Below are 25238 nucleotides of genomic sequence, written 5' to 3'. Positions count from 1 at the left end.
TTGTGAAAATACCTGTCACTGTCGATCATTATTCTTTGTTTCTTCTCCTGAACCAATTTTGCAAGTAGCTTGCTTCATTCCCCTGGATTCAATGAGTTTTTATTTTATGACCAGTCTGCACGTGGGATGTTGTCAAAACTCCTCCGTATTGAAATCGAAATCCCACAAATGAGTTATAACTATAAGACTATTTGTTTAAATGGATGGCAACAACCTGTTCCTGGTAAACACCACAGTATAGCAGCATGAAACAACTAGTTTTACCTGATGTCTGTAAATTTCAGCACTAGTTTGATTTCAAGTCTGAAGCCCATCCATTCCAAAAAAGGTGGATTGTATCAATCAACATATCTTTCTGCATTTTGCAAAAGTCTAACTGTATCCAATCAGCCTGTGCTTGTAAAACACACAAAGTAATATCCAACATTAGATGTGATTCTGCAATTGAGCAGTATTTGCTAGATAATCCCGAGAGGCGTAAAGAATTGCGCTGATAACCAATTTAGGATCTTTAATCAGGCTTGATGTGTCTCTAATGAGTTGATAATGCATCTTTGTGTTCTCTGTGATTTTACTTGCAAATATTCTATCATGTCCTGCTTTCACTTTCTTAATCACCCTTTACATTTCACCTTTGTACTTTCTATACACCTCTTGGGTTTTTACATTATTGACTTCTGAGTCTGATCTGAGTTTCCAGTTTCTGCATAATCTTACCTTGTATGCTTCTTGACATTCAAAGGCTGTAGATTTGGCTGTCTCATCCTTTCCTTTTGGGACCATTTTTACTTTTGAACCTCTTAAATCTCTCCTTTGAATACTTCCCGCACTGTTCTAACACTGAGTTATCAAGTAGCTGGTTGCAGTCTACTTGTGCTAAATCACTCAGCTTAGCAAAATTGGCCATACCCCAATTTAGAACTTTTAATTCCTTGATTTGGCTTTGTCTTTTATATAATTATATTAAAACTAACTAAATTGTATATAACTATCTCACCAATCTGCTGTCTGACTGTCATACTTTCCATCTTCCTAACTTAATTTGCTTAAACTGAATCCAGAACTGCATCCTAACTTGTTGGATTTGCTTTTGGCCAAAGAAGGCCTACTTAATCCAATTTGAGAATTCTGTTCCCTCTGTTCCTTTCACACTAAACCTTATATCCCTGTTAATATTGTGGTAATTCAAATCCCCTACTAAATATATAACCCGTATATAAATGTTTTGGATAAAATTGTAGGTGGTCTGATTTGTAAGTTTGCAGACAACATGAAAGTTAGTGGTGTTACAGGTAGTGAGGAAGGTTATCAAGGAATACAGTAGGATTTGGGTCACTTGGAAAGTTGGGCGGAGAAATGGCAGATGGAGTTTAGTCCAGACAAATGAGAAGTGATGAATTTTGGAAGGTCAGATACAAGAAGAAAGTATACAGTAAATGGCAGGACCTTTAGGAGCATTGATATACAGAGGAATCGTCGGGGGGAAAGCCTATAGCTCCCTGAAAGTAGCAACACGAGTGGATAAAATGGTCAAGAAAGGGGACAGCATGCTTGCCTTCATTGGATAGCACCTTGAGTATAAAAGTTGGGAAGTCATGTTGCAGTTGTAAAGACTTCAGTTAGGTCACCTGTAGAGTAATGTGTGTAGCTTTGGTCACCATACTATAGGAAAGATGTGAAGGTTTTAGGGAAGGTGCAAAAGAGGTTTCCCAAGATCCTGTCTAGATTGGACTGAATTAGCTATAAAGAGAAGTTGGATAAACTTGGATTGTTTTTGCTAGAATGTCAGAGGCTGAGGCAACCTGATAGAAATATATTAAATATTCAGAGGAATGGATAGTTGATCTTTTTTCACGGTGGAAATGTCAAATGCTAGGGGGCATCACCTTTGGTGAGAGGGGAAAAGTTTAAAGGAGAGGGTGATAGGTGCCTGAAATATGATGCCAGGAGAGGTATCGAAGCAGATATGTTAGAAGAGTTTAAGAAGCATTGAGGCATTTAGACAGACAAATTAATAGGCAGGCAATAGGACATGGACCACATGCAGGCAGATGGGTTTGGTTTAGAATGGCACTTGGTCAGCACAGATATGGTGGGCCAAAGGGCATGTTCTGTGTTGTACTGTTCTCTGTTCTATGTAGTATTACTATCCTTGTTTTTGCACATCTTGAGATTTCCCCACTTACTCGCTTGTCACCTTCCACCTGTTTCGTGGATTGTAGTACACTTAAGTAGTATAACTTGCTTTTTCGTTGCTTCACTCAATCCATATTGTAAGGAAGTTAAGCAATCTAAACTTTTAAAATAAATATTTCATGGAGTTTTTGTAACAATTTTATGTCGGTTGCAAGTACTTTCTGAAATTACTAAAGTATGTCATGTGAAGTTTCACCTTTCACTTAATACCCAAGTGCTGCTGATAAGTGATCGTATATTCAATAATCAACAAGACCACATCTAATATGCACGAGCCCAAGCTTTAGGAACAGGTGGTAGGCCATTCAGCTACTCAAATCTGTCTGTGTTTGATAAGATTTTCTTAAAATTCATTTATGGGATGTGGGCATTGCTGGCTGACCAGCATTTCATGCCCGTCCCTAGTTGCCCTTGAGAAAGTGGTGGTGAGCTGCCACCTTGAACTGCTGTGGTCCACCTGCTGTGGGTTGATCCACAATGCTGTTAGGGAGGGAATTCCAGGACTTCGACTCGGTGACAATGAAGAAATGGCAATATACTTCCAAGTCAGGGTGGTAAGTGGCTTGGAGGGGAATTTGAAGGTGTTCCCATATATGTGCTGCCCTTGCCCTTTTAGATGAGAGTGGTCGTAGGTTTGGAAGGTGCTGTCTGAGGATCATAGGTGAACTTCTGCCTGTGAAGCGTTTGTACATTTTCATATTGACACATTAGTACCTGATTACTTAGAAAGTTTCGGATCAGCTTGGTCATTACTTTTTATACAAATAAAATCTTGAAATCTGTGGAGAATTTTCCTTTTTTTTCATCATTGAGAAGAAAATAACATTTTTGATTCATATGACAGTTTATAACCTTTTATAATCAATCAAATATTTAAGAGAAAAGTAACTATTGTGAGTTGGTTGTAATGTGTGCTCAGTGAATATAAATCCTATTTTTGTAGAATGGCAACTGTTCTTATTGTGAATTTCATGCTTGAGCAGTGCTGCTGATCACCAACTTGGGTTTCACTTTTAATTAGTCTGAGCGTACTCTACAAGATAAGATTATTGTAGAGAAATTGAGTTTTATTGATTGTCCTTTTTCATCTTTGTTGTCTTTATGAATCCCTTTGGATTGTAATGGAAAGTGTATAAATGTTTGAAGCTATCCAAAAAGCTGTGATTCTTTTGAAAATTCCTAGACCTTTTCTTTGTGGTTCATGAGATTTTAAAACCTATCTGTAAGCTAGGCATGATTGAATTTGTCATGGGCCTTGACCCATTTGAAGACACATGGTTTAAATCCCTGTTACAAACCCTTAAGGGAAGAAGTGTCTCATCCTTTTAGGCTTTTATGTACTTCATTTACTCCTGAATTATTGAGTGAATTTCTGTTCGCTCATACTTGTGTTCAAAGTTTCCTGACATAGTTCTCCCCCATTTTAGGTATGTATGACTTCCAGGATGCTCAAAGGACTGTGAAATGTGAACGAAGCTGTGTTGATGACCACAACCAGCTCTGTAAATTAACTCGTGTTGCCAACTGCCAGCTTTGCAGCATTGACTAAGTGTTTGCAGTGGAAAAGCATGAAGCCCACTTGTCAGTTTTTAAAAAAAAGTTTGATGGATGAAAGTACTTGCCCGCATGGGAGACTGCTCGAGCTGAAAATCAAAGCACCACGCAGAAAAGTCCTGCAATACTACCAGTTCTCTTTGGGTTTGTGTTTGTTCATTCATGGGATGTGAGTGTCACTGCCGAGGGTTGTCACTGGCGTTTAATGTCCATCCATAATTCCCTAATTGTACTGAGAATGTGATGATGAGCCGTCTCCTTTAACCGCTGCACCTATTTGAAGTTACTCCCACAGTCCTTTTTATGCAGGGATGCTTGCAGGTTTGATTGAGTGTCAATGAAGGAAGGGTGATGTAGATCCAAACTTAGGATATTATGTGACGTAGAGGAAGGGGAACTTGCAGGTGAAGGCGTTCCATATGTCTGTTAGTTTTGTTCTCCTGGGTGATGAAGGTTGCAGGTTTGAAACGTGCTATTGAAGGAACCTAAGTTAGATGTTGCAGCAGATGGTGTACACTGGAGTCAGTGTACAGGTAGTGGAAGGAATAAGCGTTTTTAAGGTGGTGGATAGGGTGCAAATCAAGTAGACTGTAAATCCTGGAATATGTTGAGCGGATTGAGTGTTACTGAAACAATAATTATTCTGGTAAGTGATAAAGTCTGATAAGTAATGATAAGTCTTTGGGATATTATGCAGTGAGTTTATCACTGAGAATTACAGCTCCTTACCTGTTTTTGTAGCCACAGTATTTGCATTGCCTCTCCAGTTAAGTTTTGTACTCTATTACTGATCTGTTCTGTCCTACAGGCAGTGCTCAGAATGTGACCAAGCAGGTAGTAGTGACTTAGAAGCAGACATCACCATGGAAACTTTACCAGATGGGACCAAGAGATCAAGGAGGCAGATTAAGGAGCCTGTGAAATTCACTCCTTTGGATATTGTGATTGAACCAAAGAAGATAATGAATAAAAATATGGTAATTTAATCCCCTTTCCTCTATACCTTTTCTGTACCATTCCAATGCCATCTTTACTAAAGGTTATGCAATGGTGTAATAAGTTTAATCCAGAGTTAGTTTTTTTAAAAGCAAGTACTAGATAGAGAAAATTGCTTATTGAATGGTTATCATGGAACATTTATGCAGTCTCTAGGAAAGATCGAATTAGTTGTGTGCCTGCATTTTGATGTGGTTAAAATTATTTGAATTTGAGTGTAGGAATTTTCATTTCTTGAAGAAAATCTGAAACTTAAAACCTAATTATCTTGAGTGCTGAAAGAGATGGAAGGATTCTTAACAAAGTAGTCACATTACGTGATGTGAAATCTATATTATTTAACACTGTTAGAGAGGAAATGGATGTTATTAGATCTACCAGTTTAAATAAAAAGGTAGGTTTCCCCCAACATTTTGATAATTAGTTAAAAGATCGCAATATTATATTTTAGAATTGTTAACTTCAGTTTTATTTTCACAAACAGCATGTTATGTTGAGTGACAAAACACATTTTTTCTACTTAGTCATTTGACTTGCACCTTTAGTGTGTGTTATGGAAAAAGAGGCACTTTGTTTCGAGCTTTTTACCTTGCACTTGTAAGTGTAACTAAGGGGTAGGGTGGTAGTAGTTGGGTGCAGAGGTGTTATTGCTGGAATGCTGTCAGGACCATAGTCTTTTCAGTATCCAGCACCTTCAGCTGTTTCATGTTATCATGTGTAGTGAATCAAGTTGGCTGGAAACTGGCATCTCTGATGCTGAGGACCTCTGGAACAACCAAAGCACTTCTGGCTGAATATTGTTGCAATTGCTTTAGCTTTGTATTTTGCACTGATATGTAAGGCTCTCCCATCATTGAGAAGAGGGATATCTATGGAGCCGCCTCCTCTTAGAAGTTGTTTGATTGTTAACCACCATTCATGACTGAATGCGGCAAGACTGCAGAGCTTAGATCTGGCCTGATAGTTGAGAAATTGCTTTGGTCAGTCTATTCCTTGCTGCTTATGCTGTTTGGCATGCAAGTAATCCTGCGTTGTAACTTCACAAGATTGAGACTTTTTGGGTACCTTGGTGCTAATTCAGCATGTTTTCCTACACTCTTCTTTGAATCAGAGTTGATTCCCCAGCTTGGTTCTACTCGTAGAGTGTTGGGATATGCCAGATCATGAGGTGACAGTTTCTTTTTGAGTATGATTTTGCTGCTGTTGATGGATGCCCCATGATTCACAGATGCCCAGTTTTGAGTTGCTAGATTTGTTTGAAGTCTGCCCAGTTTGCACAGTGGTAATTTCATAGAACACAATCGAAGATATCCACAGTGTGAAGACAGTATTTTCTCTCCTTCGTGATTGTGCGGTGGTCACTCTTACTGATACTGTCTCATGGACAGTTGCATCTGTTTTAGACACGTTGGTATGGGCGAGGTCAAGTTTGATTTTCTCACTTGTTGGTTCCCTCACCATCTGCCACCGACTCAGTCAAGCAGCTAGTGGTGCTGCTGAACAGTGTGATGAACAGTGAAGTCTCCCATTCAGTGCATATTGTGCCCTTGTCATCTTTGATATTTTCTCCAAATGGAGTTCAATATGGAGCAATGCTGATCCAGCTGATAGAAGACAGTATGTGGTAATCAGGAGGTTTTCTTGCTCATGCTTGACCTGATGCCATGATACTTCCTGGGCTGTAGAGTCAATGTTGAGGACTCCAAGGGCAAACCCCTCTCCACTGTATGCAATTGTGCACTAATCTCTGCTGAGCCTGTCCATCTTGATGGTGTCTGGGACATTTTCTGCAAGGAATTATTGTTAGATAGAACTGTTAATTGTTGTGAAGCAGGTAAAGCACAGCAGGTCAGACAGCATTCCATGAGCAGGAAAGTCAACGTTTCGGGCCGAAACCCTTCAGGACCAGGGAAGGTGAAGGGAGCCCAGAAGTAAACAGAGGGAGATGGGGTGGGGCTGGGGAAAGGGTAGGTAGGATGGTGACAGGTGGATGCAGGGAAGGGATTACTGTGATTGCTCAGTGCGAAGAGTGGAGTGGATAGGTGAGTAGAAAGATTGAAAGATTAAGTTAGGTTAGGTCAGGGAGGTGAGAGGGCTGGGCTTGGGATAAGGCTGGGGGTGGAGGGATTTTGAAACTGGTGAAATCAATATTGAGACCATTGGGCTGTAAGCTGCCAGGGCGAAATAGCAGGTGTTGTTCCTCTGGCTTGCGTTTGGCATCACTCTGACAGTAAAGGAGGCCAAGGACGGACATGTCACCAGGGGAGTGGAAGGGGGAATTAAAAATGGATGGCAACTGGAAGGTCGGGTTGGTTGATGTGTGCAAGCGCAGATGTTCTGTGAACTGGTGCCCGGTCTGCGTTTTACTTCCCTGATATAGAGGAAACCACATCGAGGAGCAATGGATACAACAGATCAGGTTAAATGAAGTATAGGTGAATCTCTGCTGGATCTGGAAGAATTGTTTGGGCCTTGGAAGGAGGTGAGAGGGAGATGTGTAAAGGCAGGTGTTGCACCTCTTGCAGGGAAAGGTACCGGGTGTGGTGGAAAAGATGGTGGGGAGTGTAGAGCTGACCAGGGAGTCGCAGAACGAGCGGTCCCTGCGGAAAACAGACAGGGTGGAGAAGGAAATAGCCTGAGGTTGTTGACTTGCTCGCCGAGCTGGCTTGTTTTCATTCAGACGTTTTGTCAACATGCTGGGTGACGTCATCAGTGAGGCCTCCGATGAAGTAATGTTCTACTCCTCTTGGAATTTATGTTGTCCGGTCCATTATGGTGAGTAGTGTCATTTCTGGTTTTGATCTGTATGGGTTTACATATGGGGTCCAATTCTAAATGTTTATTGATTGCATTACGTGTGGAGAACCGTGCCTCTAGGAATTCCCATGTGCATCTATGTTTGGCTTGGGCTACTATGGTTACCTTGTTCCAGTTAAACTGATGACCTTCATTGTCTGAGTGTAACAATATTAAGGAAAGTTCATCATGCCGTTTTGCTGCGAGCTGATGTTCTGGCGTGTTGCAGTGTGTCATGGCCCGTTTAAATAGTGTCCTGATGCAGCTTTGTTTGTGGACGTTGGACACTATTTAAACGGGCCATGATACACTGCAATACTCCAGAACTACGCAGGAAAGAACAGCAGTATACGAAATAGTCTCTATGAATGGATATCCCTGCAACTTCATCTGCAGATGCCTACTAAACAGACAACAGGAGGACACAGTACGCCCTAACACACTGGCCACACTACCCTACATCAAGAACATATTAGCACTGACAACAAGACTCCTAAGACCATTAGGAATCATGGTGGCCCACAAGCCCACAGCCACTCTATGACAAACACTCACAAGGATTAAAGACCCCATTCCCACAACATGCAGTACCAATGTGGTTTACAAAATACCATGCAATGACTGCCACAAATATTACGTTGGACAGACAGGAAAGAAACTAGCCATCAGAATACATGAACATCAGCTAGCAGCAAAACGGCATGACGAACTTTCCTTAATATTGGTACTCTCGGACAATGAAGGTCATCAGTTTAACTGGGACAAGGTAACCATAGTAGCCCAAGCCAATCGTAGACACACATGGGAATTCCTAGAGGCCTGGTTTTCCACCCGTAATGTAATGAACAAACATACAGATTTGGACCCCGTTTACAAACCCATACAGATCAAAACCGGAATTGACCGTACTCACCATAACGGACAGGACAGTATAAATTCCAAGCGGAGTAGATTAACGTTGCTTCATCGGAGGCCTCATTGATGATGTCAACTAGCACGTTGACAAAACGTCTGAACGGAAACAAGCAAGTTCAGCAAGCAAGTCAATAACCTCAACCACAATCCGAACTACAAATCTTTGCTAAAACTTTAAAGGAAATATCTTTTTGGTGGTGGGGTCTGATTGTAGGTCACAGAAATGTTAGAGGATGATGCGTTGGATTCAGAGGTTAGTGGGATGGTATGTAAGGACTTATTGTTGTTGCAGGGAGGGGGTTTGAGGGCAGAAGTGAGGGAAATGGAGGAGATGTGGTTGAGGTCTTCCTTAATTACTGAGGAGGGGAAACTATGGTCCCTAAAGTAGGAGGATATCTGGGATTTCCTGGAGCAGGATGTCTCATACTGGAAGTGGATGCAGCAGAGGAATTGTGTGGAATAGCATTTTTGAAGGAGGGTGGGTGAGAGGAGTTGTAGTCGAGGTATTTGTGGGAGTCATTGGGTTTGAAATGGATGTCAGTGATGAGATGGAGACAGAGGTGTCCAGGAAGGGGAGGGAGGTGTGAAATGGTCCAGGTGAATTTGAAGTTTGATGAACAGCTTGAGCTCGTTGCAGGAGGACGAGGCAGCACCAATGCTGCTTCCTCTCCTGTTGGCCTAACCAGCGCCCCTCCACTGACATTCAATTGGCAGAACAGGTCCTCACCGTCAACAATGTTTGAGGGAGGGAGGGGGGGTGAGAGGAGGTGTTGGTTGAGGTAGTGGACGGACGGACACACACACACACACACACACACACACACACACACACACACACACACACACACAATGCCTTTGTGAGGTTGAACAAAGTCATGTTTAAATATTATTGGTGCTGCTTACACTTTGCATGGCCTTCTTTTGAAGTTGAACACTGTGTATCTTCATAGAAAAATATTGAGAGTTCAGTAGGGCCACCTCAACTGCTGGTAGAGGTCTGTTGAAGAGAATGTGGTGGACAGTGAAGAAACCTCTCTATAATTACCATGGTCAATCTTTTCTCCAATTGTGCCTCTTTCAGTCACGGTATAGTGACTGATCACCACTGAAGTAATAGTCCTCTTTGACCTCATCTTCAAGTGTCAGTGTTAGTTCTTTCGTGCTGATGACTCTGGTATGCTGTTCCTGAGTTAGGGTGAGCTGGAGGGTCATAAAATGTTTTCTTATTGTATACAGGGTGTTGGTGAGACAGTCAACTAGTTTGAATGTTTTTGGTGAAATCAAACCCATAGAGTTAAAGTTCTTTTGCAGTTTTATCCTTCCAGAAGTTGATGTAACTGTCGTTTTGCTCTTTGAGCTGACTTTATCCTGTCTGTCTTGTCTTATGCAGGGGAGTGATACCAGCTTATAGCACGGGGTTCCTGGGCTATCATAGTGGTGTGATGTTTAGGTTTGTCGCTACTAGGGTGGCCTTGAGGGTCCTGATATTCCAAGTTACAAATTTTATTTTGAGGGGGTGAAGATGCCTGTGTGGGATGGGCACTGCGCACCTATGACACAGTCTGGCAAGGTCTTTGACCAATTGTAAATATTTTGGCAAGGTGGCCATGATATTTGAAAAGTGCTGTGCTGCAGGGATAGGAACTAACACTCAAACACACCACAGCATATATCAAAGTTTTAGCTAGATCTCCTATGTTTTTTGCGAAGCTCAAAATGTTCTTTATCATTCTGCAAACTTACATTGAATATACTTGTTAGAACTGAACAAGTTTACTGCGTCTAATCCTCTAAAATTACATTTTCATGCAATGATACCAGGTTGCAAAGATTTTTTAAAATTTTGTTACTCTTGTTCATACTCCAGATTCTGTCTATTTTGGTAATGAACATAAAACGTTACTTGTTTATATAAATAGTTTCTCTGTTATATGCTGCATCCAGGGGCAAAAGAGCTTACGCTAGAATGCTAGTATGCAAAGATATATCACCACAAGACTAGAATGCAATGGCTTCCCAACTGCTTCTCAGTAGTTTAAATAACTTCTTTTTTGGAAGCTAGAATGTCAGGAATTTTAATTCACACATGCACATTCTCGACCTTTCTCTTCAGCATCGCAACACACTGGCCCAAGGTTTTACCACTCCGCAGTTCCACTTCATCCTCCGACTCATTTGTTGTGCTAACAAGAAACTTTTTCTTTTTCTTTTCCTTTCAGGCATCAAGGTCCCAGGATGCAACAACTCCGAGATACCCATTACCCTTTGGAGCCTTCCTCTCCTCCTCTTCTCTCTGACTCCATACCCTCTCCAACGCCACCATCTGTTAGATATTCATCATCCCTTTGAACCTTCCGCTCTCCAATGCTGAATATTCTGTACTTGGCAAAGGCCTCAGCTTTATTCCTCTGCATCCCCACCCTAACAAATTTCGGGCACGACATGATGTCGAACTCTTCTTCTGCCGTCTGCGCCTCAGTGCCCGTTTCTTTGGACAAGAGTCCTGTCCCGTCGCACAGACCCCTTCGCCCAGTTCCAGCACTCTCCCTCCACCTGGACCCCTCCCTCTGGCCTTTTACCTGCATTTGATCTGTTCATTGAGAACTGTCGACGAGATATTGGTCACTTCAATTTCTCTGACCCCCACCCCCGTCACCGAATCCAACCTATCTTCCTCCGAACTGACTGCACTCCGTGCACTTTAGATCTAACCCTAACTTTCTTATTAAGCCTGCTGAGAAGGGTGGTGCTGTTGTAGTCTGGTGTACTGACCTCTATGTTGCAGAGGCTGACCGCCAACTCTCAGATACCTCCTCCTATCTTCCCCTGGACAATGACCCCACCATGACACATCAGGCCATTGTGCTTGCACAAGCCGCACAGCTTGCTTCTACCTCCTTCCAAAAATCCACAAACAGGACTGTCAGGGCAGATCCATTGTTTTAGACTGCTCCTGCTCCACAGAACTCATCTCTTCTTACCTTGACTCAGTCTTCTCATCCCTGGTCCAATCCCTGTGCACGTACATCTGTGATTCCTTTGAAGCTTTATACCTGTTTCAAAATTTCCAGTTTGCAGGCTCCAGCTGCCTCCCCTTTACTAGGGACATGTAATTCCTTTACACGTCCATTTCCCACCAGAATGGTCTTAGGGTTGTCTGCTTCTTCCTGGAGCAAAGGCCTGAGCCGTCCCCACCCACTACCACCCTCCTCCACTTAGCCGATCTCATCATCACCCTCAACAGCTTCTCTTTTAGCTCCTCTCATTTCCTTCAGGTAAGAGGGGTGGCCATGGGTACCTGCAAGGGCCTCAGTTATGCCTGTTGTCTCCATGTGGTACATGGAACATTCCTTGTTCTAGTCCCATTCCAGCCCCCACCCACAACTCTTTATCCGATATACCGATGATATCATCGGTGCTGCTTCCCTGTCTTGTCTGGAATTGGAAATGTTCATTGATTTCGCTTCCAATTTCCACCCTGCCCTCTCTTTCACCTGGTCTATCTCTGACTCCTCCCCTTCCTCAACATCTCTGTCTCCATTTCTGGGGATGGACTGGCCACTAATATCCACTGTAAACCCACTGACTCCCACAGCTACCCAGACTATGCATCCTCATACCCTGCTTCCTATAAAAGCTCCATCCCATTCTCTCAGTTCCTCCATCTCTGTTGTATATGTTCAGATGAGGCCAACTTCAACAAGGAAACCTCCGAAATGTTCACCTTCTTCCTCAACTGAGGATTGCCCAGCACCGTTGTTGACCAGGTCCGACCCATCTCCCATGCTTCTGCACTCACCCCTTCTTTTCCCTCCCGCAACAGCGATAGGATTCCCCTTGTCCTTACCTACCATTCCACCAGCATCCACATCCAGAAGATCATCAGATGTCATTTTTACCACCTCCAGCGAGATGCCACCACCAGACACATTCCCCTCCCTTCCCTTGTCCGCCTTCCGCTGGGACCATTTCCTCCAGGACATCCTGATCCAGTTTTCCTTCACACACATGTACACGTACACGTACACGTGCACGTGCATACTCCCCACCTTCCTCTGTAACCAATGCATCTCCTCTACATTGGGGAAACGATGTGTAGACTGGGTGACCACTTCACAAAACATCTACGTTCTGCTTGCAAAAAAGACCCGGAGCGCCCAGTGTCGTGTCACTTTAACATACCACCCTGTTCCCTAGCCAGCATCTTTCTCTGGCTTGCTGCAGTGTTCCAGCTTGCGTTGAGCTTTGCTGGAAGAACAACGCCTCATTTTCCGCGTGTGGACCCTGCAGCCCTTGGACTCAATATCGAGTTCAATAATTTTAGGGCCTAAACTCTTCCATGTCCTAGCCCCCTATCCATACACACAGCCTGCCAGTAAACACTACTTATTGTCAGTCACTAACAGTCTCCATTAACAGTTCACCCTCCTAACTAGATCGCTATCAACTCCTTACCCTATCCAGCTGCTCTTCTCTCTCTTTGGGCTCTATCACTTATCGTATCGCTACTCCCTATCCCATCCCCTTCCAGCATATAAATCAACGGTTTCCCAGCTACCATCAGTTCTGAGGAAGGGTCACTGGACCCGAAAGGTTAACTCTGAATTTTTCTTCACAGGTGCTGCCAGACCTGCTGAGCCTTTCCAGTTCTGTTTTTGTGTTAGAATTTTAATGTTTGGTGCTGTGTGTGATGTACTTTGCATCACCAAAATGACTAACTTTTATATCTGAACGGAAATGGATTGTGTTGTCAAAAAAATTGGTTACTGAGGTCAAAAAATATTTAGTGAATGTTGTGAAATCGAGCTTTACTATTCTAAGCAAATTATTATTTAACATAGTTGTGATCTCCAGATGTAAAATGTCAGGCATGTGCAGTCTTTCTTTTAATCTTTATGACCTAGTAGAATATTTCCAGTTAGCAATAGTTAGATACTAAATTTAGCTTAGAATTGGCAGCAGTCGAGTTATTGGTGCTTTTTAAGTGATAACTGCTCCATCGGCTGTGTGTTAACAGCCAGAACCAAACAGATGGGACACAAATCACAATCTGTTAAAATATGCTAGAGGTTTTTCTATTGCATTCTGATATAAAAACTGAACCCTTTTTTATTTGTTTCTGCTACAAACTCTGATTATTGGTTTCTGAAGCTGGATCATGTTAACTGCTTGGTGGAGTTTGTATATAATAATGATCTCTTAGAAGTTATTTCCATTCAGGCAAAAGTAAAAACTTTGCCGTAGGAACTGTTTGGCTTTGGAACAGTGCTCTTTCATTTTTTGAAATTATATGATTTGTTTTAGATATGATTTCGAATTATTTTCAGAAGAGTACTGATTGTGTAAAAGAAGACCGATTATATATGTCGGTGGGTAATGTTGAAGATTCTAATTAGCTGAAGATTTTAGGAATTGGTAGCTAATGAATTGTTATACAAATAAACCTAGCTATTTATAATAGTGGCAATTGGTTTCTTCTAATGAGCAGTTGGAATGAAAGTAACAAAATTGTATTTTGTGGAATAAAGATTGGAAGAATCCCTTTTATATTCTATTTATATACCATTAAGATTTTCAATCTTTTAAGAGCTGTACATCTACAGAATGTACGACTCATTCAGGGTAGGTGATGGCCTAGTGGTATTATTGCTAGACTATTAATCCAGAAACCCAGCTAATGTTATGGGGAACTAATGTTATACAGCAGATGGTGGAATTTGAATTCAGTAATTTTTTTTAAGAAGTCCGGAATTCAGAATCTACTGATCATCATGAAATCATTGCCGATTGTCGGGAACAACCCATCTGGTTCACTGATGTCCTTCAGGGAAGGAAATCTGCCATCCTCACCAGGTCTGGCCTAAGTGTGACTCCAGACCCACAGCAATGTGGTTGACTCTCAACTGCCGTCTGAAGTGGCCTAGCAAGCTACTCAGTTGCATCAATCTCTACAAAGTTGCAAAGTAACGAAACTAGACAGATCACCTGGCATCAACCTAAGCACCAGAAAAGACAAGGGCAGCACCAGAAAAGACAAGGGCAGCAACAGCCCTGTCGACCCTGCAAAGTCCTCCTCACTAACATCTAGGGGTTAGTGCAGTTGCATGTGTCCATGTCAGTATTGGTAAGAGTGACCATAGCACAGTCCTTGTGAAGTCAAAGTCCCACCTTGACATTGAGAATAATTTCCATCGTGGTGTGTGGCATGATCACCATGCTAAATGGGACAGACTTCACACAGACCTAGCAAATCAACACTGGACATCCATGAGGCGCTATGGGCTATCCACAGCAGCAGAATCTGTAACCTCATGGCCTGGCATATCCCCCATTACCATATCAACCATTACCATCAAGCCAGGGGATCAACCCTGGTTCAGTGGAGAGTGCAGGAGGGCATGCCAGGAGCAGCATCAGCCATACCTCTAAGATGAGGATCAACGCGGTGAACAGCCAAACAGGACTACTTGCACGCCAAACAGTGAAAACATCAAGTGATAGACAGAGCTGAGTCATCCCATACCCAATGGCTTAGATTTAAGCTCTGCAGTCATGAATGGTGGACAATTAAACAACTCACTGGAGGAGGAGGCTCCACAAATATCCCCATCATCAATACGGAAGAGCCTAGCACATTAGTGCAAAAGATAAGGCTGAAGCATTCGCAGCAGTCTTCAGCCAGAAGTGCCAAGTGGATGATCTATCTTTGCCTCCTTCAGTGGTCTCCAACATTACAGATACCAGTCTTCAGCGAATTCAATTCATTCCACGTGATATCAAGAAATGGTTGGAGACACTGGATACTGAAAAGGCTATAGGCCCTCATAACCTTTCCGGCAATAGTACTGAAGATTTGTGCTCCAGAACTTGCCACTCCCTTAGCCAAGCTGTTCCAGTACAGTTAGAACACTGGTTTCTCCCTGACAATGTGGAAAATTGCCCAAGTATGTCCTGTGTACGCAAAGCAGGACAAATCCAACCTGGCCAATTACCACCCCATCAGTCCACTCTCAATCACCAGTAAAGTGATGGAAGGTGTCATCAACTGAGCTATCAAGCATCACCTGCTCAGTGACACCCAGTTTTTTGGTTCTGTCAGGACCACTCAGCTCCTGACCTCATTACAGCCTTGCTTCAAACATGGACAAAAGAGCTGAATTCCAGAGGTGAGGTGAGTGTGACAGCCCTTGATATCAAGGCTGCATTTGACTGTGTGTGGCATCAAGGAGCCCTAGCAAAACTGGCATCAAGGAGCCCTAGCAAAAGTAGAATTAATGAGTATCGGGGGCAAACTCTTCGATGTTTGGAGTCATACCTGACACATAGGAAAATGGTCATAGTTGTTGGTGGTCAGTCATCTCCTTTCCAGGACATCTCTGCAGGAGGTCCTCAGGGTGGTGTCCTAGGCTCACCCATCTTCAGCTGCTTCATCAATGATCTTCCCTCCATCATAAGGTCAGAAGTGGGGATTGTGCAATCGTTGGCAAACATGTTCAGCACCATTCCTGACTCAGTCAGATACTGAAGCAGTCTATGTTCAAATGTAACAAAATCTGGACAATATCCAGGCTTGGGTTGACAGGTGGCAAGTGACATTTGCATCACGTAAATGCCAGGCTATGACCATCGCCAATAAAAGACAATCTAATCACCGCCCCTTGACATTCAATGGTGTTAGGACCATCACTGAATCCCCCACTATCAACATCCTCGGTGTTATCGTTGACCAGAGACTCAACTGGATTCACCATGTAAACACAGTAGCTCTAAAAGCAGGTCAGAAGCTAGGAATACTGTAGCAAATAACTCAACTCACCTGACTCCTCAAAGCCTGTTGACCATCTCCAAAGCACAAGTCAGGAGTGTGATGGAATACTCCCCATTTGCCTGGATGAGTGCAGCCCAACAACACTCAAGAAGCTTGACACCATCCAGGACAAAGCAGTCCGCTTAATTGCCACAACATCCACAGGCATCCAGTCCCTCCACCACCGACGCTGAGTAGCAGCAGTGTGTGTCAAGTGTGTACTATCTACAAGATGCACTGCAGAAATTCACCAAAGATCCTTAGACAGCACCTTCCAAACCCACGACCACTTCCATCTCGAAGGACAAGGGCAACAGACGTATGGGAACACCACCACCTCCAAGTTCCCCTCCATGCCACCCACCATCCTGACTTGGAAATGTATCACCGTTCCTTCACTGTTGTTGGGTCAAAATCCTGGAATTCCCTCCCTAATAGCATTGTGTGTCAACCTACAGCAGGAGAACATCAGATCAAGAAGGCAACTCACCACCACCTTCTTGAGGGCACCTAGGGATGGGCAAGAAATGCTGGCCAGCCAGCGATGCCCACAAATGAATCAAAAAAAAAAAATTGAAACGCAATTTAGGGCAATCATGATATGAACATGCTAGAGTGAAACCTGACAACCCTCTTTTGGTGTTTCTTTTCCCTACAACATGCATTATTAGTTTTCTGCTGCGTCAGATTAGTAACCTCCACTCGTCATCCACCTATCCATTTTTTGCTGACCGTTTCCCTGTACATTTAACAAACTGCCTGTCTAATGATTGGTTTCTACATTTCTAGTCTAGAACCAATTAACCACTCAATTTTCCACTCTTGCATGTTCTGTCTTTGTCCCAGTTCCCCTCTCTGTTAGCTCTCTGATTGCAATTAGTTGTGGTTACTACCATCGTGGTGTCCAATGTTCGTCTATCCAGTATTAAGCTCTGTCTTTGTCTTTATCATTTGCTGCCAGTTAGTAAATTAACTTTGTCTATTTTGGTACATTTGCTATTTTAAGATGTGCCTGAATTTTAGTAACAATTTTCCTGAAAGTCCTTCTAATCGGAAATAACAGTTTCAGTTTTTACAATGTGAATACACATAAAGTACTTGCAACCCATTTATTATCATAGTGGACCTTGCATTTATTAGATTTTATTTATTTTCATTCATTTAATTGAGCAGAGATTGCACTTTTGTAACATAGCAATAAAATGTTGATCCCTGGAAATGACTTTGAGGGAATTTTAGCATAGGAAGGAGTTTTTATTTATTTTGGATAACCTGTACATGTTATATTCCCTTGTGAAATTTCCTACTTCATTTGCCCTAACACATTTCTGTCTACTTTACTAATTAGCTCCAAGACATCCCTGAAAAACAGGAACATTGTGAAAAAGGCTGTTGATTCTTTCTGAACTAATGCAATCTGTTTTAAATACTTGAGCCCTTTGAACAGTGACCCCTAGTTCTATATTTCCTCATCGCAAGAAACATCCTCCCCATATGTGAAGACCCCGCAGGATTTTTGTTTCAATCAAGTCACCACTTTACACTTCTAAACACCAGCAGGCATGGGCCATGCCTGTCCATCATCTCTCTTTACAATACATATTCTATCTCTTTCTCTACAACACCTCCCCCGACCCCCCCCCCCCAACACCACCACCCACCTCTTTTTCCAGGTATTAGTCTAGCAAACCTTCTTTGAACTGCCTCCAATGCGTTTACATCCTTCCTGAAATAAAGTGATCAATACAGTGAACAGTACTGCAAATGTGGTCTACCAGTGCCCTGTATAATTTGAGCATAACCTGCCTACTTTTATATTCCATTCCCCTTGTGATAAAAGGTAACTTTGGTTAGCTTTTTAATTCCTTGTTGTACCTGCATATTAATCTTTTGCAGTTCATGCGTGAGAATCTCTGAGCTCTGCACTCCCTCTATTTAGATGGTTCCTTTTTTAGTCTTCCTGCCAAGATGGACAGTTCTACAATTTCCTACATTGTAGTCTATTTGACACATCTTTGAACATTAGGAAAAGAAATACAGGTTAAGTAATCTCCTTGTGTCCTGTTTCCTACCTACATTCATGTCATCAGTAACTTTGGCAAAGATACCTTCCTTCCCTTAAATTCATATAAATAATAAGCATTTGAGGTTCCAGCACTGTACTCATGGCACACCACTTGTTGTCTTGCCAATTTTAAAATGACCTATTCATGCCAACGCTCCATTTCCTGCTAGCCATCCAATCATCTTTGCATCCAAAATGGTAGCCTCTACACGATGAGCTTTTATTTTCCAAATAACCTCTTTGTGTTGCCTCATCAAATGCCTTGTGGAAGTCCAAATGCAATACATCCTCTGGTGTCCCTTTATTCACAGCAGATCTCCTCAAAAAACTCCAATTGTTGGCCAAGTAAGATTTCCCTTTCACAACACCATGTTGACTCTACCCAATTACCTTGAACTTATTGGAATTGCTTGCTGTTTAATAATATCCTTCAACAGTTTACTAGTGACAGGTGTTAATCTAATTGGCTTGTAGTATTGGGTTTCTGTTTTCCTCCCTTTTGGAAAAAAACATACCTATGTTAGCTATATTCCAAACTAATGGGATAATCCTCAAATCAATGGAGAGTTGGAAAAAATCAAATCAATATATCAACTATCTACATCTTTTTAAGGCATTTTAGTCTTGTCTCTACTCTTTGATTTATCATATCTTCCTAAGTTTGGTCCTTTTCCCCTACCATTTAGTTTAAAATTCTGTCTACAGCCTTAGTTATGTGGTTGGCAAGAACACTGGACTGGCTCAGATCATTTGGAGTCTGTCTAATCAGTGTACAAGGTCAGAAATCAGACGACACTAGGTTATAGTCCAACAGGTTTATTTGAAATCACAAGCATTTGGAGCGTAGCCCCTTCGTCAGGTGAAGTCAGACCGAAGCGCACAGCCCCAGAATTTATAGGCAGAAAGTTCAAGGGCAGAGAGACCAATAAAATCAGACAAAAGGTGTGATTGGAGTGTCGAATAATAAGTCTCTGCAGGTGATCAAAAGTGTCAGACGGTGTGAGTAAAGTGCCAACAGCTGAATAACGAGCAAAGGGATGACCTAAAATCGAATTAGATGAGGCACAGATAATTACAAAAAATTTAAAAGTAACGTGGTGCTGGAGAGAAGCTAACTGACCAGAATAACATGATAGGTATAAGAGTCGCATGTGATTCCACTTGCCCCAGTGTAGGTGCCAGTGCCCCAAAAACCAGAAACTACTTATCCCATGCTGTCTTTGAGCCACAAATTCATCTGACAAATTCACTTTGCCTTATCTGATTTTTGTGTCTCATGTACGATGTAGAATCACTCCCTTTGTCCTCCTTATGTCGTTGTTGCCTGCATAGATTATGACAATTGCTCCCTTCCTGTTCCGTGACAAGCTCCTCTCCAGCCTTGAGCACGAGTGCTGAACATGGCAGCTAATACAACTGAATGGACTAGCTCATTTTGGCACAGCGTACAGTGTCAATCCTCCTCACTATATTTTCCCTCTTGCCTCTACTACATTTTTTCTTACTCTTCCCTCTTGAATGACTTTCTGAACCATGGTGCCATAGCTAGTTAACTTATCCACTCTGTAAGCCTCATTGTCATCCAAATGAATTGCAAAGGCTGAGGATTCTGCCCATTAGGTCCCTTGCTTGCCTCACTTACAGGCCTACTGTCCTGCCCATAACTACTGATCAAATTAGATAATCCAACCTTAAGAGTTGACTACCTTCTGGTACAAAGAATCCAGGTAGTTTCCCCCTTCCACATGCATCACAATCTCTGTAGTTCAGCCTTCAGTTCATAAACTCTGAGATGAAATTCAAACACTCAGCACAGGCTTGTTGTTCGTGGCCAAAATAGTATCCAGAAACTTCCAAATTCTGCAGCTGTCATATCACTTGTCCCTCCGTCCTATTATGTTTAATTTATTCATTTTTTAAGTTATGGTATCTGCTTAATGAACTTTACCACTAGTTATAATGCCATTGCTAAACCTTAGGAATAGGATTGACCTTAGTCAATTACCAGAAACTCACCAAACCACCCAACTTTTCTTCCTGTAGCAAAATAAGAATCCACTTTTGAGGCTGAAAGCATTTAAACGGTGCAAAAACAACACCTCTTTCCCTTCCTCTCTGTAATTTCCTTAGTCATGTAATTTATTCACTCTTTTGTAAGTCACACTAATTTGGCTGTTTTGATAGGTATAAGAGTTGCATGTGATCTCACTTGCCCCAGTTTAGATGCCAGTGCCCCAAAAAATCAGAACCTACTTATCCCATGCCGTCTTTGAGCCACAAATTCATCTGACAAATTTGATTTGCCTTATCAGGTTTTCACGTGTCCCAGGTACAATGCCTGTTCGGACATATTCTGATGCATATCTGGGGGGGCTTGATCCTGGATCTCTTGGGTCAGTAGTAAAGGCACTATCATTCTGTCACGAGTCCTGTCAGCAGATTTTTTTTTTTGTAGGTATTCTCCAATTCCCTGTTCAGAGATGTCATTACATACTTCTGGAGTAAAATTTTCATAGAATGAAAGAAGTTACAGTACACAAGGAGGCCTTGCACGCAGGAGGCCAAGCAGCCCCATGTCTCCTATACCTCCATTTGCTCAAAGTCCTCCTTTTATTCCTTTGCCTTTTTAGATGCTGTTTAGTTTTTAACCTCAGCAGATTCTTCCAGTGATGCAACCTACTCATCACTTCCACAAGCCATGTTTCCCTTATCTGTTTTGTATTTGTGGTGATAGCTGTAGGCCTTCATTCCTTGGCCTTTCGTTAGCTTGGAGTGGTAACAGCCTTTTACTTAATCCACAATGGAGTTTAGGTTTTCACTCCTCTCTTTACTGGCTATTCCTTTTGTTTTTAGCGCTGCTTCCACTATCGGCTTGTATTTCCAGCTGTGTAGGAGTTGCTAGATTCAATGTCCGTATATTTCTGCCGTAAGCCTTTCCTCACAGTTTCTACCGTTCTTTGCTGTTTTTCTGAGATTTGAAGGATAAAGATTTCTCATGTAGCTCTCAGCAATGCATTAGGAAATCATCCCTTATCCCAGTAGAGCCCTGAACAATTCAGGAGGTTTGGTAACCCACTTTACACTGAGTTATTACTTCAGAGTAGCTGTTCTGTAGTTGCCATTACAATGTGGGGCTTTCCATGTCTCCACTTGATGCCATGACCAGGTCTGCTACCTAGTTTTCCATGAGCCTTTTGTTCTATTAGTGGTGAAATGCAAATATGACAACGTGATTTATGGAAGCATTAGTACTGGATCATCTTCACAAAGAGAACTGCCATCTCTGGAATGCAAAACCATCCAAGGATGAGACATTAAACCCAGGTCATGCAGGTTAAGGTAGTCATGGCTATATTTTAAATAGATCAGCGAGGTTTTCTTAGCATCCAAGACAAGGTTCTTCCTTTACCGAACAGTATTAAATAGTCTTTTTTGAGCACACATTTGCTGCTGGGGGTTTACTAGCACAACAAAACAACCAATGTATTACTTCAGAAATAGTTGAAGTACTTTAGGATGGCCCAAGGATGAAATCCTATAAAGCAGGTTCTTTATTGTTTGTTACCAATTTAGTGTTTTTGCATTTTTTGCAGATTAAAAATATAAATACTGTAGCTACAATAGCTAGGATGTCTGTGGCACAAGTTTGGAATGTGATGTAACTCTGCACTTGTCTGGATGAGTTCATCTCCAATAACACTCAAACTTCATACTGTCCTGGGCAAAGGAGTACAGTGATTAGCACCCCATTGACCAACTTTACATTCACTCCCTTTACCATTGAGTAGCCAGCAGCGGGTACTACCTATAGAATGTACATCTAGGTTCCATCAAGAGCACCTCCAAAACCTGTGATCTCTACCACCTAGTAAGACAAGGTCAGCAGATGCACTACTATCTGCAATTTTCCTTTCAAGCCACACGCCATCCTAACTTAGAACTATACTGGCATTCTTTCATAGTTGCTGTGTCAAAGTCCTGGATTCCCTTCCAAATAGCACCGTTAGTGTCCCTGTACCTCGAGGACTGCAATGGTTCAAGAGGCACCTTAGGATACTTAGGGATAGGCGATAAATGTTGGCCTAGTCAGTGGTGCCTAGGTACCATGAAAGAATTTTAAAAAGTAGATGTTCTGCTGATAAAACAGGATTCTATTTGGAGCAGGCGTTAATGCAATATAAACTAAACTGTGAGACACTGGCTTAATAATAAAACAGCATGCATGTAAATGAATTGTTATGGGAACACGCACAATATTTTCTGCACGTCTTCCTTTTACCAGGAGCATTCTGTTAACAAATCTTCTGTAGTGTTGCTCAAAATCAAAAATAAATGTCTTTCTTCATTATCTGCTTCTGCTTATTTCTTATACTAGAGTTTAGTTAGCTGGATGGCTGGTTTGCAATGCATAATGAAGCCAACAGCATTGGTTCAAATCCCAAATTGGCTGAGATTACCAGGAAGAATGCTCCTCCTTAACCTCTCCCCTTGCCTGAGACATGATGACCCTCGGATAAATAAGCACCAGTCACCTCTATAATGAGACCACGATCTTATGGTTTGGTAGGACTGTGGTGACTTTACCTTTTATTTCTTAATTTCACAATTTCATTTTCTGAAGAAGGGCCTAGGCCGGAAACGTCAGCTTTCCTGCTCCTCTGATGCTGCTTGGCCTGCTGTGTTCATCCAGCTCTACACCTTGTTATCTCTTCCATCCATTGACTCCATCTATACTTCCCACTGCCTTAGGAAAGCAGCCAACCTAATCAAAGACCCCTCCCACCCTGGTTATACTCACTTAGACCCTTTTCTATTGGGCAGAAGATACAGAAGTTTGAAAACAAGTACCAAATGATTCAAAAACAGCTTCTTCCCTGCTGTTATCAGACTTATGAACAGACCTTGCCTATATTAAAGTTGATCTTTTTCTGCACTTCCTCTGTAGCTGTAATACTATATTATGCATTTAGCCTGATGTACTTGTGTATGGAAGATATGATTTGCCTGGATAGTACACAAAACAATACTTTTCACTACATGTCAGTACATGTGACAAGAATAAATCAAATCAAATAAACTGTAGTTATGCATTCAAAGTGAACAATTGACAGTCAAGTCAGGAGTATTGGCAGTGAGAGGAGTGGAACCAATCTAATCTTTGGTTTAAATGTGAATGGAAGATTCAGAAAACAAATTGAAAGACTCCATTACTGAGAACAGTTATTGAGAATGGATAAAGTTTCAACTGCTGTTGTAACAATTTTTACATTACAGAATTAGTTATTGCAAAGTGATTCTTATGCTGTTTATCAAGTTCTCTGTTCAGTTTTAAAGATCAAAGGAAAAATGCGAGAAGCCCCTTTACCAAGTGAAAGTTGAACGTTACTGAGAGCTAGAATCTCCATGCATTTTGAGCTGTTCGCATTGGGCCAGACAAAATTGTTGCTTGCACGAATATATCCTACATATCAGTCTTTTGTTGCTTTTTGCAATTGTTGAGCATCATATTAAATCATTTGAAAACCTGAAATAATACTGGTGCTCAGGGAGAAGTGGATTAACAGGATAGGATCCATTCTCTTTGAATTACCTTGTACAATATTTTAGCGTTTAAGCTGGTTTATTTGAGACATTGCATTCCAATAATGAGCTGGCAGTGATTGCAGCCAACAACATTTAATTTTGAAATCATGCAATTCACACTATTTGACTGAGAAACTATGGTTTGGTCAAATTATAAGGCCATATAGTAAGACACAGTTTAAGCTTGACTCAGTTCATACTGTTTTGCTTTAATGTAGTTAACAAAACAGTGATAACTAACGTATTTGTCTAATGTTGCAAGTTTTAATTTAGAAGTGCTCGCCAGGCTTTCTGTTCTGTGGCTTGTCAAGACTTTTTCCTCATACTTTTACTGTCATTCTCAGTCTCAGGCCTTTGTTCTGTTCCTGCCAATCCCATCCATACCAACATGGCTCCCGTTTCCGACCTCTGTCCTTACCTTTCAAGTCTGCAATACCTGCTTTGGTCCTGATTGCGATCCTGAATTTGCACTGAAGTCTTGGATGCTACCTAGTGGCAGAGGTTGGTTGTTGCAGGTGATCCTGCATAACTAGCTTTTTCATTGGATTGAACCTGGCCAACTAAAATTTCTTCAGGGGAGTATAGTTTCAATAGATATGGCATTGGTAGTATTGATATTGAAATTGTACCTGTACCTTTTTAGATTTATTTTATTTTGGAAGTTATTTTTATGAATGTATTTATTCAAGAATGCATACAATTAGAACTTAACGTTTTTGTTGTCTGCTGAGAAAGGTTGTGAAGTACCTAACTGAACAGTTTATTTTATGATTACTGATTTATTTTGTTTTACAAATTATTTTAACTGAGAATACATGGTCCTGCACATGTATGGTACAGTGTCTCAGTCTGCTTTTTCCAAGTTTAGGAAAAAAGTGTCTGCAGAAACTGGACCCTGGCTTTGGCAATGATTCCTATGGAAAGGGTAGCTTTATTTAAAATTTTCACTTAATCATCATTTTCAGGAATGCAACCACAAATTCAAGTGAGAATTTACTGTATTTAAATAAAAACTCTTCTAAGGAAAGGTCACTGGATCCAAAATGTTAACTCTGATTTCTCTTTGCGGATGCTGCCATACTTGCGAACTTTTCCAGCAATTTGTTTTCATTTCTCATTTACTGTATCTGTTTCCTTTCACAGAGGAGTAGAGGTCAGAAACGAAAAAGGGGAACCAGCTCTGATGGAGAAAAAACTGAGGTATGTGTTTACTGAGAAGCACAATATTTTAATGTGATACACAAATATTTTTTACAACTGGTGTTTTACCTTCGTATTGTTTCATAGGAACCAATTCCTCCTAGAGCCAGAAGACGACGACAGACC

General features: G+C 41.6%; 1 protein-coding gene across 1 annotated transcript in view; it reads right to left on the bottom strand.

The window, feature by feature from the left end:
* Nucleotides 1-22241: 22241 nt before the first annotated feature.
* phf14 (PHD finger protein 14) overlaps nucleotides 22242-25238 on the bottom strand; it is a 69122-nt gene continuing 66125 nt past the window's right edge. Inside the window, exon 9 of the mRNA XM_048608390.1 lies at nucleotides 22242-22355. Coding sequence (XP_048464347.1) covers nucleotides 22242-22355 — 114 coding nt within the window. The remainder of the gene's footprint in view (nucleotides 22356-25238) is intronic.

Source organism: Rhincodon typus, chromosome 2 (genome assembly GCF_021869965.1).
Source record: "Rhincodon typus isolate 14 chromosome 2, sRhiTyp1.1, whole genome shotgun sequence".
Taxonomy (NCBI): domain Eukaryota; kingdom Metazoa; phylum Chordata; class Chondrichthyes; order Orectolobiformes; family Rhincodontidae; genus Rhincodon; species Rhincodon typus.
The sequence above is the reverse complement of the archived record's forward strand: the minus strand, read 5'-3'. Positions and strand labels throughout refer to the sequence as shown.